A 16,862-nucleotide genomic window follows, 5' to 3' on the forward strand; every position below is an offset into this window, starting at 1 on the left:
ATTGTTGATTTTTTTTTTTTTACGGTGCGCATGCGCGGAGCAACTGGTCCAGCACGGGGACTGTTTGATTGGCTGCCCGGTTGCGTAACTCCTATTGGACAGGAGCTAATGAACAACACGGAATCTGATTGGTCGTCATTGCACTGAGCTGTTGACTGTACAATGACTGTGCATTTTACTACCTTTTTACCCGATTGTGAAAAAGTGAAAGAGTGGACATTTTGGTGCTGTAAAGGAAGTGTCTTCTGCTGTTAAAATACTGCAAATTACCCAGGATACAAAGACTTTAATGGGGGGAGTTTCTGTGTTGACGTGCCGTGCAATGGCCCCATGGCGTCGCTGACGGCGCAGCTGTCATATTCAAAGCCGCCCAACATTAAAGGCGACTTTATTTCCTTTTTGCTTTGGCGGTGGTAGTAGTAAGGAACGTAGTATAAACACAACATACATATGTCACGATAGAGCATGGACGGGTGGAGCCCAATCGTTGCACCATCCTCGGATAATGACCGCTCCAGCTCCGAAGGGGAGTACATGGTGGAGCCTGGACCCGAAGACGAAACCCGGGAGGTGTTGGACAGAGAGCAGCGGGGTATGGACCCGGGGGGTACCGCTGCTGTGGGGTTTGGGATAAGTGGGACTGGCGAGGGCAAAGTGGTGTTGGGTCGAGTCGGACAGAGAGACGACAAAGAACTCCGGTACCTGCACTTGTTATGGGAGCCGGGGCGAAGTGAGCTTGGTGGAACCGGTGGGGTGGCGAGCAAGATGGGGAAGGTGACGGGGAGCAGGGCCAGGCGGCACCACAGAGTTGTCCGGAACCTCGGTCCAATGGGTAAAGACATTTATGGTAAGGGACACTTAACATTTTCTGGTAACTTGAAAACTAAACAAGATGTGCGTGTGTGCGTGTGGTGTGGAGAGAGCTAACGTTAGCTGTTAGCTACATTCGTTTAGCTACAATTGATATACCTGTTCAATGGAATTCCATTGCTAAGCAACAGCCTGGCCCCTTTATTAACGTCCTGTCAGTTAATAAACTTCAAACGCCATTTAGAATGTTTATGTTTACTACTGTGAAATGGTCAATGTGTTTAATAATATTTACACTTCTAGGTTTGTGAGTATGGGGATTTTATACAAATGACAGATGGGTTATGGTGACTTAAAATATATACCTGTGAGTAATATAGATATACCCAAACAGGTAAAGGTAATTTAGTTATATTACAGTGTTATGCAGTGATTACCAGAAGAAAACAGTATGATGTAATGACCAAAATCTCAGTAGCTATCTAGTCTCATCTGATTATCTGAGGCATAACATGTTGTCCACTATGTGAAACTGCCTAGGCCAAAATGTAATACTTGACTTGCACATACAACATACACTTGCTTATATACATGCATACTCTTATGCATGCACGCACAAATATACGTGAATACATTACCACAAGAGTTCCTTCTAACAGATAATGTACAAGAAAGAAGTGCCATTTAAGTTGATCTGCAGATTCTGTCCAGTGAAACATTTCTTACAAAGTTAAAATGTGAGATGTAAATGGTTTGTTCTGTGAAATACATCCTGAAACTAAAAGTAATCAGTTTGTTGACATGTATGTACAAGTCAAGTATTACATTTTGGCCTAGGCGGATTCTCCTAATCCATGTCCAGTGTTACGTGAATGAAGTCTTTGTTGCTCCGATGTCATGCATCAATGACCCCATTCATCTAATCATTATTTACATACTTGTCACTCTGAATGTCTTATCTCCACAGCTGTGAAAAGACTGAGGGAAGCAGCAAACGGCAATGACATTGACACAGGTAACAGCAGTAAGGTGATGCAGTAAAATGCCTTTACAAGTGGTGTGAGGGAAAGATGATAAAAGGCCGTGTCTTGCTAATACAATTGTGTTCTTCCAGTTCGAAAGCTCCTGCAAGATGACATAGACCCCTGTGCAGCAGATGACAAGGGAAGGACAGCCCTCCATTTCTCTTCCTGCAATGGCAATGAGAGCATTGGTAGGTTGGTGATTAACTCCTTGTGACCTTGTTATTGGAGTCACGTACTATGGTTTCAGTTTGAAAAGCAGTTTGTTCACCATACTGCAAATATTTCTGATATTTATGAATTTGTTTATACACTTCCCTTTGGTGTACAATGCATTTTAGAATCAGCGACAGTTTCAAGTCAACCTTTTTTTTTTTTTCTGTAGTGCAATTGTTGCTGAGCCACGGCGCTGACCCCAACCAGCGAGACAGTCTGGGGAATACCCCCCTCCATCTGGGTAAGAGAGAATAATCCCCATGGCCCGTAAAACCTGTAACACTGTGGCCAGTAATGCATACGATTGTGGTTTCACTCTGACACAACTGTGCAGCTGCTGTAGGCTCACACCTGCTAAACATGAACAGCCATTCTGCAGAATGACAAAGGCAAACTACGTTTTCGTGATGGTTTTGCATGCAACATGTGGTTTAAAACACGTTTATTCTTGCATTTTCTGTTGCAACTTGCCCATTTTTACTTGTTTCTGCAGCGGCCTGTACCAACCATGTGCCTGTAATCACCACTTTGCTGAGAGGAGGTGAGAGTGCTGTAGATGTGTTGAATTCTGTGTGCATACATATAACTCAGTTTCCCAGTCATATACACTACTGGTCAAAAGTTTGGAGTCACTTAGAAATGTCCATTCCACTCCATTATAGACCAAGAATACCAGCTGAGATCAGTTGCATTGTTTCTTTAACCAGGGCAGCAGTTTTCAGATTACATCATGTGTTTACATAATTACAAAAGGGTTCTCCAATGTTTTCTCAGTTAGCCTTTTAAAATATCAGATTAGTAAACAGGATGTGCCTTTGGACCATTGGATGAATGGTTGCTGATGATGGGCGACGTAGATATTGCATTAAAACTCGGCATCCCACTCAGATCAGCTGGTATTCTGTCTATAATGGAGTGGACTGGACATTTCTAAGTGACCCCAAACTTTTGACCAGTAGTGTGCATGCAAATAAATGAGTCTTGTGGAGAGAACCATCTGGCAGGGCTTTGCAACTGAACTTGGCAAAAGTGGTAATCATTAAAAATAAAATCTGAACTTGCTATGCCAAAGACCCCTTTTTCTTCTATGCATTTCTGCTCAAGGAGGCTTGTTTGTGCCAGCCATCCACAACGTTACTGCTGCATCCCTTCCTGATTTCCCAAACTACGGAATGGCCTGAGGCCCAAATGCGTTAAAGGAATTTGCGTTAACTTTTGTCATTATCTCGTTAATTTGCCCTGGTTTCTTGTAGATGAAGACAAACATGAGCACTGACTGTTATGCTATTTTTTTGGTGTCTCAGTATAGAATTGGATTATACACCGGTCAGCCAAACAAACTTTTTTTGGGCTGTCTGTACATTTCCAACCAAAAGATGGCTGCTTAGAACAAACATACCGTAAGCAGATTTAAAATGATTTCAGTTCGATTTAAGACATTCCATCAAATGTAGTTCAGGTGTGGGACTGTAATCTCTGGATGTCTGTAGCTGTCCTGTACCTTACACAATGCGGTTGTGGCAAATAAATACAAAGATACAGTATATCCACAAAGGTTATGAGTGATTTTGATCCTTTAAGACTGTGGTTCCCAACCTTTTTGGTGTGAGGAACCCCCACAGCCCTGTCGGATGAACTCACGTACCACATCATGCAATACAATTTTTCCTGTCAGTATTTAGGTTGGTTTGGTCAGCAATCCTACCACCAGCCTACTGGGCTATTGCTACATATGGGGCGAGGCTGAATGTTTCAATCATGTATCCATTAACGTTGTTACGGCCTCCATTTAAAGAATCAAACCAAGGCTCAAAAGGGATTGGAGGATGCAACATATACAAAAAGAGATGCCAGACATAAGGTTAACAATTACAATTAACCAACAAGCTTTATTAAATAATGCAAAAATCTTCCCAAAAGTAGCAAACAAAGAAACAAAAAGGGACTGAGACCCTGGCCAAAAAGAACGAAATATGGCAAGACGCTGGACCAACCTCCCCGCGTCTCCCCCAAAAATTGTAAACTAATCCTAGAACAAACAAAAGAGACAAATAGCTGAACTTCCGGTAATCTCCAGCCCAAACTAACACAATAAACTAAAATAACAAAACTCCAGCACCGAAGTGTGCACGGAGGTCGGGAAACACAAACCTGCTTGTGGAGAAAAAAGGTGAGGAGGAAACTCCTTACTAGTGTGCTCTCCATGTACCTCTGTCCCTTCACTCTCTGCCTTCTTATCACCTCCCCCACTCTACCTGAGCACTGATTACGCTCAGGTGTGCAACAGGCAGAGGGAGGAGGGCAGAACGAGGGACAGACAGACAGAGAGAGAGAGAGAGAGAGAAAACAAGACACACACACACACACACACACACCAGAGGCACCAACGTTACTGTTAGCTAATTATTTGAACTTTTTAGTCACTACTTTTGGATACCTGTTTAAACTTCTGTGCTCAAGCAACAGCTCGCTTGCTGACTAGTTTTCACACACTCTTATATGACTGCGATGTGTAGTGTTCAGGTGTCACAGTGTTAGACCCTGTTAATATGTGGATATATTCTTGTAATCAAATCATTATTCTTTTATTTTTTCAAAATGAGTTGAGCTACTCTCCAATCTTTTCACGTACCCCCTGGCAACGGCAGAAGTACCCCCAGGGGTACAAGTACCCCCGGTTGGGAATCAGTGCTTTAAGAGATTAGATTAGATAGACTTTATAAAGCCCACACTGGGGGAATTCCCTTGCTACAGGAGCTCAGAGAAATTCACACACATCACTATAAATAGAAATAGGAAAAATATACAAAAAAAGTATCATAAGAAATAGAAAAATAGTAATATATACACTATAGACACTCTTATTATAAACAGACAGGTTTAGCCTTGTGTGATTATTATTTAATTAGAATTGAGAGTTTGTGGATTACTATGTGTAACTGAGAGATTTGTGTTCTTATGGTGTCTGTTTAGGAGCCCGTGTGGACGCCCTCGACCGAGCAGGCAGGACCCCTCTGCATCTAGCACGCTCCAAGCTTAATATTCTGCAGGAGGGAGATTCACGCAGCTTAGAAACCCTGAGAGGGGAAGTCACACAGGTAGACAATGCATTAACTTGCCTGGTTTTAGGACTCGGGTAGATCCCAATTGTTTCGGCAGCTTCATTCTTCATTTTCATTCAGTTTTGCTGAAAAGTTGTATGTCTGACTTTCACCTTTTGTAGATCATTCAAATGCTGAGGGAATACCTGAACTTAATGGGCCAGAGTGAAGCGAAAGAGAGGCTGGAGCACATTTCGACCCAGCTGCAGCACACATGCACCAAAGAGCAGGTGAGACCTACATACTTAATAGATTTGAAACTGGTAAAGTGAGGACTTAAGGCTGTTTTATGCTTCCGCGTCAACTCCGTGCCGTAGCTACGCTGTTGCTGCGTCGGGGTTGCTTTGCATCGCGGTGCATTTCACCGCCATAACGCTAGGGGGTGTCGCCTGTGTCTGTGTCGCTCACCACCGAAACGGTACTCAGAATGGCAAACCCAGACTGTCGTGCTGAAATGTTAATCTTATTTGTTTGGCATTTCCTTAGATTTTGTAAAAAAGTATCGAGAAATAGACACAGTAAAATCCATTGACCTAGTTACTGTAACCAGAAACAAGTCTGAGGTTATTTGCGAGGTGTCTGCCAGCCAGTTTATGTCGTGTTAGCAAGCTAACTTTAGCACAACTGCCCACAAAGTACTGCTTGCTGGCGAAGTGCTAATTTCAAAACGTTACTGACATATAGACTCTTTACAAACGGATAACCCCGTCATTGTAACCAAAATATGTCTGAGTTTATTTGCAAAGCTGATGTCAGTGAACTAGCATGTTGCTGCTCCCCACAGTACGCTGCTGGAAACACCGACCGTCAACACACAGGACCAGTTGACCAATCACAGTCCTTGCGGTCTGCGTCGCCTCAACGCAAAGTTACACATTTTTGGAGGTGCACGTCGAGCTACGGCGGAGGGCTCGGAGGGGGGTTCGCGGCGACGCAGAGGGGTCTGCGGGGGTACGCCGTCGTTTTGACGCAGAAGCATAAAACAGCCTTAATGTAAAATATAGATGTCTTTCAGTTTTGGGGGCTTAAATTATGGAATGAATTTAAAGGACAATTCCAGTGCAAAATGAACCTAGGGGTTAATAACAGATGTGTACACACTCGATCGTTCTCTGGGACATGTTTTCATGCTAAATGAATGTGTTTGTAGCTTGAAACAAGCTAGCGTGGACCGCTGATTAGCTTACAACGCTAGTATTCTGGGCACAGGGAAAGTAAAAACAAATCACTATTTTATACCACTAAAAAGGCTCAAAATATCACCACACTTCAACGGTAGCATAATGAGGGTCCCTAAATGTAAACAGAAGCATTGAGAACGTTGTAAGCGTACAGACAGTTTATTAAAAAGATAGATTATAAAGACAGTCGCGTCAGTGTTGGTGTTGTCAAACGTCTCCGTTTACGGCCTCTAATGGCCGTTTTATGGTTCTGCGGAGGCTCCACGCAGATCTTTCCTACGTAAGTGGCCTGATGTTTATGCTTGTGTGCTGGTGTGTGCGTCAAGCCGGCGTGTGTGTGTGTGTGTGTGTGTGTGTGTGGGGAGTGTGTGGTAGAGCGAAGGAGAAGTGAGAGAGTGATGGCGATTATCTTCGGAGCGTGTAGCGACTCTAGAGTCATAGTGAGAAACAAAGTGTCTCCCTGTTCTTTCTGACCACGGTGGGAAATCTGGAGCAGGAGAAGTTAACCCTCTCCTTGATTTCATGTTGTTTATGGAGAAGGAGAACCAGGAAATGAGTCGGGAGGAAATGAGATGCTACCAAGCCACGGCCGAGCGATGTGAAGTTACATTTTACGAGAGGTGCGCGTCAGGCTGCGGTGTAGGGTCCGGCGTAGACGCAGACGGGGTTCTTCGACGCAGAAGCATAAAAAGGCCTTAAGACTGCAATGCGACGCGTAACCGTAGCAAAAGATATTCTTTTAAAACCAAAACGTAGCGATGTAAATGTAGTCTCAGAGGCCAAAACATCTCCACACAGAAATGTAGCTATTCTGTTGGTGTAATTCAGAGAGACTTGTTTTATGTTTCATTATGTGGTATATCACATACCATATAATGAACACACATATTGTTTGGGCTCTCATAAAGCCTACCTAATGTAACGCTCGATACAACAAACGATACGTACAAAAAACGTCATTGGAGCCACACCCTAAACCCAACAGGAAGTCCGCCATTTTGAACTGAAAGTTCGAAATTAGTGCGATTTTGGCCATTTCCACGTGTCGTACTTTAACCAACTCCTCCTAGAGATTTCATCCGATCAACTTCAAATTTGGGCCGTATCATCTTAAGACGTTAATGATGAAAAGTTATTAAAAGAAAACTTTTCGTCATAGGGCGTGGCCGTGGCGGGGCGGCCATTTTGTGTGTTTCGCCATCGAAACAGGAAGTGGGTGTAACTCGAGTGTACATTGTCCAACTGGCTCGAAACGTTTCACGATTCATAAGACTCTAACTCTGAGGACATTTACCGGACAAAATGTACTCAAAGTCATAGCGCCTCCTAGTGGCAACAGGAAGTAGGCCTAAAAGTCAAGGTGCTATACTTTAACAAACTCCTCCTAGAGATTTCATCCCATGGACTTCAAATTTGGTCTCTACCATCTCAACACTTTAACGATGAAAAGTTATTAAAAGAAAAACTTTTTGTCAAACGGTGTGGGCGTGGCGGCCATTTTGAGTGTGAATGCGATGAACGAGAAAGTGGCTGTAACTACAGTGTACATTGTCATATCTGCTTGAAATTTCCCACAATCAACAAGAGCCCAGGCCTGAGGACATATACAGGCCAATATTGACTTTTGGTCATAGCGCCCCCCGCTGACAACAGGAAAACGGCCTTATATGACAAACATCAGCCGATTTATATGAAACTTATAATGTGTGCCCCCTATACTTTAACCACGCCCACTTGCACAGGCCACGCCCCCTTTCATACCATTTGAACCATTTAAGGTAGAGTCCTGTGTGAGGTGTCATTGAACTCAGCAGAGAGTTCCGTTTTCATTGGTCATGGTTTGGCCCGCCCTCTATGCTTAAGCCACGCCCCCTTTCACAGCTAATTAACTGTATGACGTAGAGTCTTGTGTGAGGTATCAATGAACTCAACAGAGAGTTCCTTATTAATTTGTGATGTTTGGCCCGCCCCCTATGCGTAAACCACGCCCCCTTTCACAACTGGTGACCCGTTTTAGGTAGAGTCTTGTGTGAGGTATCAATGAAGTCACCACAGACTTCCTTTTTTATTGGTAAAGGTTTGCCCCGACCCCGATGCTTTGGCCACGCCCCCTTTCACAGCTAATGAACTGTATGATGTAGAGTCTTGTGTGCAGTATCATTGAACTCGGCAAGGAGTTCCCTTTTCATTGTCGATGATTTGCAGTATCTGAGTGACGCGCAAATGCACGGTCGGAAGGAGCGGTGTCCGCCATTAACCCCGACGCGCGCAGGAGCGCGAGGGCCCGTCCATCGCTGCTTGCAGCTTTAATTATCTTTATGGTGGGAGGAAAACCAAACAAACCCGAAGAGATTCACACTACATTTACATTGCTACGTTACGGTTTTTAAGCAGCGTTTTTGAGCCGTCAGTGTTGGTGTTGTCAAACGTCTCCGTTTGGGCTCTCATAGCCTACCTAATGTGACGCTCGATGGTGTTTGTTGCCCCCAACGGCTCCTTCCAGGCAGCGCTGCGACCGCTGCCTCCAAGGCACCTAACCCTAACCCTAATTACGTCTTTTATAGCATGCTTCTCAGATTTTATTTTTTGGGGTTCAAGTTCTACCTGCAGAGGGGGTCTTACCTAATATGTTAATGTTTTGATAGGTTTTTTTAAATAAATATTTTAAAGATGCCTTGGTTGTCCTTTATAACTTTTACTCTGCCTTAGCTATATTTTAATAATTTGATTGTGTTTCTGTCTTTATTGCTAATATTTATTATTATTATTATTATTATTACAAATTGAATGACTTGCTTTTTAACATGATGATACACATGCCATTGGTTTTATGCATTTTACTAACAGTGTAGTTTTATTCTATGATGTATTTTAAATTATTTATGGTTATTTATTGTGTGGCTCTTTTTACTTCTTAAAGCACTTTTAAACACAGCACTTATTACTAATTTTTAATGGTATGTGTATATATTTTTTAACCTCAAGGGCAAGTAATTCAGACAGTATTTTAGACCCTTTAAATGTTTTCATTGTAATTTTTGAGGATAAATAATGTTTTTAATATTGGGTTAAGAATGAATTTTGTATTGTGACGCCGGGCTATTTATTTACATAACTCTCTCTATATATATATTTTATTTATTTTGTAATGTCTCTAGGAGAGAGACCGGGGTAGTTGTGGAGTTGACCTTTTATTTCAAGTTTTAATCTCCCGCTGTCCGTCCTGTCCAGTGGATCTTTTAACCTGTTTTTAATATCTGGCCGTCTTTTAAACAGCTTTTTTGTATATCCGAACCCGGCTTTTTTAAGGAGATTTTTAAGTGTTTTATTCACACCAGTGATACTCTTGTGCCCATGCCTCTTGCGATTGAAAAAAACTAATGAAACCCTCTGGAAGATAGAATAGCATACCGAATAGCTTGTGGGTTGTGAAGCCAGCGATATGGTCTTTGTCGCTAATGTTGTTATCAGTAGTCGCCTTGATGACTTTACTTTGAGATTTTCTTTTTTTGTTCCTGCGGGCTACCCATTCATCACGATTCATACGGGTACAACCTGGCTGCGGTTCGTTGTCACTGCTGGTGGAAGAATTACCATCTGACTTCCCCTGCTGGATGACTTCACTGTAAGATTTCCTTTTTCTTTTTTTTCTGGGTTCATTCGTGTCGAGGTTTTTGAACCGACGTTGCTCTTTCAGATCTTTGTATTCTGCCTGAAGGACAGAGTTCACCTCACGTATATTCTCAAAAATGTCCTTCAAGTCTTCTATCTCTTTTTTAAGAACTGCATTTTCTACCTTGAGGACAGCATTTTCATAGCGCTTGTGCAGTACATTGTTATTGAAACCCTTCCAAAAACTAGTAGATGACTCATCATCGGACTCCCCCCTCTATGCTTAAGCCACGCCCCCTTTCACAGCTAATTAACTGTATGACGTAGAGTCTTGTGTGAGGTATCATTGAACTCAACAGAGAGTTCCTTATTAATTTGTGATGGTTTGGCCCGCGAGAGCTGTGTCCGGGTTCTTGGCAGTAAGTCGGACTCGTTTCAGGTGAGAGTTGGCCTCCGCCAGGGCTGCGCTTTGTCACCAATCCTGTTTGTAGTATTTATGGACAGGATATCGAGGCGTAGTCGGGGTGGAGAGGGGTTGCAGTTCAGTGGGCTGGGGATCTCATCGCTGCTTTTTGCAGATGATGTGGTCCTGATGGCATCATCGGCCTGTGACCTTCAGCACTCACTGGATCGGTTCGCAGCCGAGTGTGAAGCGGCTGGGATGAAGATCAGCACCTCTAAATCGGAGGCCATGGTTCTCAGCAGGAAACCGATGGAGTGCCTTCTCCAGGTAGGGAATGAGTCCTTACCCCAAGTGAAGGAGTTCGAGTACCTTGGGGTCTTGTTTGCGAGTGAGGGGACAATGGAGCGGGAGATTGGTCGGAGAATCGTCGCAGCGGGCCGGTATTACATTCAATTTGTCGCACCGTTGTGACGAAAAGAGAGCTGAGCCAGAAGGCAAAGCTCTCAATCGACCGGTCAGTTTTCGTTCCTACCCTCACCTATGGTCATGAAGGCTGGGTCATGACCGAAAGAACAAGATCCAGGGTACAAGCGGCCGAAATGGGTTTCCTCAAGAGGGTAGCTGGCGTCTCCCTTAGAGATAGGGTGAGAAGCTCAGTCATCCGTGAGGAGCTCGGAGTAGCTGCTCCTTCACGTCGAAAGGAGCCAGTTGAGGTGGTTCGGGCATCTGGTAAGGATGCCCCATGGGCGCCCCCCTAGGGAGGTGTTCCAGGCACGTCCAGCTGGGAGGAGGCCTCGGGGAAGACCCAGGACTAGGTGGAGGGATTATATCTCCAACCTGGCCTGGGAACGCCTCGGGATCCCCCAGTCGGAGCTGGTTAATGTGGCTCGGGAAAGGGAAGTTTGGGGTCCTGTGCTCGAGCTGCTACCCCCGCGACCCGATACCGGATAAGCGGACGAAGATGGATGGATAGATGGTTTGGCCCGCCCCCTATGCTTAAGCCACGCCCCTTTCATAACTGGTGACCCGTTTTAGGTAGAGTCTTATGTGAGGTATCAATGAAGTCAGCACAGACTTCCTTTTTTATTAGTAAAAAACCAACCGGGGTTGGTTTGCCCCGACCCCGATGCTTTGGCCACGCCCCCCTTTCACAGCTAATGAACTGTATGATGTAGAGTCTTGTGTGCAGTATCATTGAACTCGGCAAGGAGTTCCCTTTTCATTGTCGATGATTTGCAGTATCTGAGTGACGTGCAAATGCACGGTAATTATTTATGGTTATTTATTGTGTGGCTCTTTTTACTTCTTAAAGCACTTTTAAACACAGCACTTATTACTAATTTTTAATGGTATGTGTATATATTTTTTAACCTCAAGGGCAAGTAATTCAGACAGTATTTTAGACCCTTTAAATGTTTTCATTGTAATTTTTGAGGATAAATAATGTTTTTAATATTGGGTTAAGAATGAATTTTGTATTGTGACGCCGGGCTATTTATTTACATAACTCTCTCTATATATATTTTATTTATTTTAATTATTTATTTTGTAATGTCTCTAGGAGAGAGACCGGGGTAGTTGTGGAGTTGACCTTTTATTTCAAGTTTTAATCTCCCGCTGTCCGTCCTGTCCAGTGGATCTTTTAACCTGTTTTTAATATCTGGCCGTCTTTTAAACAGCTTTTTTGTATATCCGAACCCGGCTTTTTTAAGGAGATTTTTAAGTGTTTTATTCACACCAGTGATACTCTTGTGCCCATGCCTCTTGCGATTGAAAAAAACTAATGAAACCCTCTGGAAGATAGAATAGCATACCGAATAGCTTGTGGGTTGTGAAGCCAGGGATATGGTCTTTGTCGCTAATGTTGTTACCAGTAGTCGCCTTGATGACTTTACTTTGAGATTTTCTTTTTTTGTTCCTGCGGGCTACCCATTCATCACGATTCATACGGGTACAACCTGGCTGCGGTTCGTTGTCACTGCTGGTGGAAGAATTACCATCTGACTTCCCCTGCTGGATGACTTCACTGTGAGATTTCCTTTTTCTTTTTTTTCTGGGTTCATTCGTGTCGAGGTTTTTGAACCGACGTTGCTCTTTCAGATCTTTGTATTCTGCCTGAAGGACAGAGTTCACCTCACGTATATTCTCAAAAATGTCCTTCAAGTCTTCTATCTCTTTTTTAAGAACTGCATTTTCTACCTTGAGGACAGCATTTTCATAGCGCTTGTGCAGTACATTGTTATTGAAACCCTTCCAAAAACTAGTAGATGACTCATCATCGGACTCCCCCTGCTTGTCATCGACGACGTCCCTGTCAGAATCGCCGTTGTTTTCGGAGTCGGGTTCTGATCCCTTGGAGACTACTAAACTGTTTGAATCCTCCTTCATATCAGAACTATCTGATTGGGGTTCATTTTCACTAGAAATCGACAACTCTTCATCTGACCCATTCATATCAGAACTATCTGATTGGGGTTCATTGGTGCTGGAAGTCGATGACTCCTTTTCACTGTCAGAGGTTGTGTATGTCTTGTGGGCTGCCAATCCATCCAGATCCCAGTGGGAACAAGCTGTCACTGGTTCATCTTCACTGGTAGTCAAAGAATTTTCATATGACCTCCCCTGTTTGATGACTTTACTGTGAGATGTTTTTCCTTTCTTGATGCTTTGAGTGCTTTCAGATGTCCTTTTGGATGTAAGGGTGAAGAAACCCTTAATTCTCTTTAAAACCGAACATTTCTTTCTGAGGATTTGTCCAGAGCACATCTCTTTCTCCCTTTCTCTGATGTTTGAACTTCGGTCGTTTTCTTGGAGAGAGTTGCTGTTTTTTGGGAGCAGGTTTTGTTCTCGGGGTTCCTTCATGGTTACATCCATGTCAGAGCAACCTGGTTGGGGTTTGACGCCACTGCTAGTCCCCAACTCATCAGCTGACTCACAGTTGTTTTTGTCTTTTCTGACGGACTTTTTGAAGCCATGAGATATGAAACCCTTGATTCTTTTTAAAAGCAAACGCTTTTTCGGGGGGATTTCTGCTGCCTGTGTGCAGGGATTTCTCCTGACTGTGTCAGCTTTTTCTTCTTCCAACGTAGCTGTGACGCACGCGACATCCATGTTCTTTGTTTAATAAGTAAAAGAAAAACTCCTTGCAAACTAGGGCGGAAACAATTCCTTGAGTAACTCGAATAATTACTTTACTAAAAATCCTCGATGCAAAATTCTTTGCCTTGAAGCTCGCTTTAACGAATGTTGTACCGCTATATATAATGTAACGGTGCAGATCAAAGGAAAAAAATGATGTCACATTAAAGCTCCATTGGGTAATTTTTGGAGTTGATAACTTGTAACATAAACCTAATCATGTGTGTCTTGATTTCCCTGGCAGACAGCTCACGTAATGGAGTTGTAACACTGACTAGCTACAGCTAGAACAGCTGCGTGTAAACGATGGAGATACTAAGAGCTAATTTCGGGTTTCATTGACATAATTGTTCATACTGCTCAGAGAAATATATTAAAAACACAAACCTCCGTGGCTTCTCTACTACGCTGTAAACATTGCCTTACACTATTAGTCTCGTACAGTATACAGAATAACGATAGCACTGATACTTTACATTAGCTTGCATATGCATATTAAGCCTTGAATCAAAAGAAAAGTGACATGGAATGTTAGATGAAGAGAAAACAGTTCCAACAGGAAGTGATGTCACGCTTTGTTGACTGGGCCCCCTCCATAGTTACTGTTGCTATATGCCTGTCAGCAAGGGAGGAAGTGATAGAACCAAAACATAATTAGGTGGAAAAACAGCAGTGAAATTGCCTTTTTTTCACAAATAGGGCTTCTTAGTAACTTAAATCTGGGAACTTTAATGTGTGTGCACACGTTGACCTGTAACACAATGTGGGAACTTAACGTTTCTCAGTTTTCTGCCTTGAACCAGCTGTTCACTTAAAGGACAGTTCTGGCGCAAAACGAACCTAGGGGTTAATAACAGATGTGTACCCACTCTGTCGCTCTCTGGGACATGTTTTCATGCTAAATGAATGTGTTTGTAGCTTGAAACAAGCTAGCGCGGACCGCTGATTAGTTTACAACGCTAGTATTCAGGGCACAGGGAAAGTATAAACAAATCGCTTATTATACCACTAAAAAGGCTCAAAATATCACCACACTTCAACGGTAGCATAATGAGGGTCCCTAAATGTTAACAGAAGCATTGAGAACATTGTAAGTGTACAGACAGTTTATTAAATAGATAGATTATAAAGACCGTCACGTTCTCGTATACAGGCGGCCGCCGTCTTGGGAGCTACTGTCTTTATAATCTGTCTTTTTAATGAACTGTCTGTACGCTTACACTGTTCTCAATGCTTTGGTTAACATCTGTTGTTAACCCCTAGGGTCATTTGGTGCCGGAATTGTCTTTAATGATGAGCTGAAAATGTGTAAATTTTTTTAAACGTAAAATCTAATATAATTAAGGGTTATTAAGTTAGGATTGTACACAAGTATTTAGTTTTTTTTAGTTTTGGAGGATTTCTGGGTGATTTTATGGGGATTATAGGATAGGCAAAAATAAGCCTTGGCTTCAGCCTTTTCCTTTTTTGGTTAGCTGTGGTGGCAAATCGTGGGAAATAATTGTTTCTTTCATGTTTGTTAACCAAAATAAAATAATTCATCATCTTCATTGTCTACTTGAATGATTTGTATGCATAAAAACAAGATGAATGGTGTAACTAAACTTATATGTATGTTTTTTTAGGTTTGCGTGTATTAACTCTTATGCATTTACTTAGATTTCTATAACACACACTGTTGTATGTTTTTTTTTGCTTTTTTTTTTTCCACAGGTGGATGAGGTGACCGATTTATTGGCCAGTTTTACATCACTCAGTCTACAGAAACAGAATTTGGGAGATAGGTAGAAGATAAAGCGTATGGAGAGCCAAAGTCCTGCTACTTTTCTGAAGAAAGCCTCTGCTCCCCCTTGGCCAGACGAGCAAATGCTGAACCATGTACTGAACCGCTGCTTGATCTTGGAAAAAGTCATAATCACAATTATTTTAGTCACCATTGAAATCACGATTATTCAACAGGAACTTAAAGGTCCAGTGTGTAACATTTTTACTTATTCATCATCTAAATCTGTGTTGCCCGTTCACAAACGTGTCCTTTTTCATGAATATTTACCTCCACCATCAATTCCAAGTATTCCTATTGGCTTGAAATGTTACATTTGTGTTTGCATGAACTGGGGTAGACGCTCCATATTCATGCTGCATCTAGAAATACGTTAGCAGGTAAGGGACATACAGGACTGTGTGTGTGTGTGTGTGTGTGTGTGAGTGTGAGTGTGAGTGTGAGTAGGAGTCTTCTTCTTCTTCGCCCAGAAAAAGGAGATTGAAAAGAGCAATAGAGCGTCTTTTTGAAGCGTGAAGGCTACCGTAGCTGTAATACGTACTTTGAGCTGCGTGGCGCGAGAGAGTTGATTGTGATATACGATCTCCTTCGTACGAGAAATTCCTACACATTGGACCTTTTAAAAAAAATCAACAGTGAAAACACCTCGAACTGTGAAAGGCCCTTAAAACATATTTCATTTCAGAACACAAGACAAAATAAGAGTTCACTTGCAAAACGTGATGTGCAAAATAATTGTTTTTCTCGATTACATTGTTTTTCGTGATTAATTGCACAGCTGCCCTAGAACCACGATGCAGAGGTTTTCTGCCCATATTCCAAACTAAATATGTATCTACAGTACTACTCTACAGGACAGTAACATTTGAACACCTTGCCATTTTAACCAAGATAACACAATATTGCATTTAGTTAGCATTTACAGCTCTGATGAGTTTTTTTTATAGTGTGCTTGTGGCTAAGACTCATATGTAAACAATGCAGACAAAAATATTCTTATCTTGGTTCAAATTAAAAGATGTATTGTCCAGTAGTGCAGTGTAGTAGATATCCATTTAGCTTATGGACAGAAAAGAATATTACATGCTATGTTTTTAGAAAAGGATCAAAGAAACCACTTAGGGAAATATATATTGACAACAGGAAGCTAGTGGAACAGAAGCCAAGTGCAGTAGGATCTCAGCTCTCGTGTGTGTGTGTACGAGAGAAAGAGACTGTGTGTGTGTGTGTGTGTGTGTGTGTGTCACAGCTGTGTCTTTGTGCTGACATGTTCTCTTTTTGCCTGCCTTTATTAGATAAGTTCAATGATAATTATGAGACATATTTCTCTTGACGTGATTAAACGTATTTTTGGTTTTCTTATCAACAGCATCGTTGTATCTCGTTGCCTTTTCTCTTGTATTGCATGTTATGTTTGTATGTGAACTGTACTGTAAAAAAAAATGATTGAACTGTTGTTGGGAATGGGTATATGAAAATTAATAAATGCATATGTTTGTCTAAATTTGTGAAATATTGTGCTTTGAAGATTGGTCTATCTATCTGGGTTTCCAAATCCATTTCAACATCAACATATTCAATTAGAGTGCCTTATGT

The 16,862-nt window shown here is 42.2% G+C and overlaps 1 protein-coding gene across 1 annotated transcript; it reads left to right on the forward strand.

Annotated features, from left to right (window-relative positions):
• The first annotated feature begins 176 nt into the window (after positions 1 to 176).
• ankrd54 (ankyrin repeat domain 54) lies at positions 177 to 16,770 on the forward strand. Its single transcript, XM_078268980.1, has 8 exons — positions 177 to 847; positions 1,778 to 1,825; positions 1,925 to 2,023; positions 2,218 to 2,289; positions 2,542 to 2,589; positions 5,022 to 5,146; positions 5,272 to 5,379; positions 15,197 to 16,770. Exons 1-8 carry the CDS (start codon positions 466 to 468, stop codon positions 15,269 to 15,271), a joined length of 957 nt encoding a protein of 318 aa, XP_078125106.1. The 5' UTR covers positions 177 to 465; the 3' UTR covers positions 15,272 to 16,770.
• The last annotated feature ends 92 nt before the right edge of the window (positions 16,771 to 16,862 follow it).

The sequence above is a fragment of the Sander vitreus genome, chromosome 15, assembly GCF_031162955.1.
Source record: "Sander vitreus isolate 19-12246 chromosome 15, sanVit1, whole genome shotgun sequence".
NCBI lineage: Eukaryota > Metazoa > Chordata > Actinopteri > Perciformes > Percidae > Sander > Sander vitreus.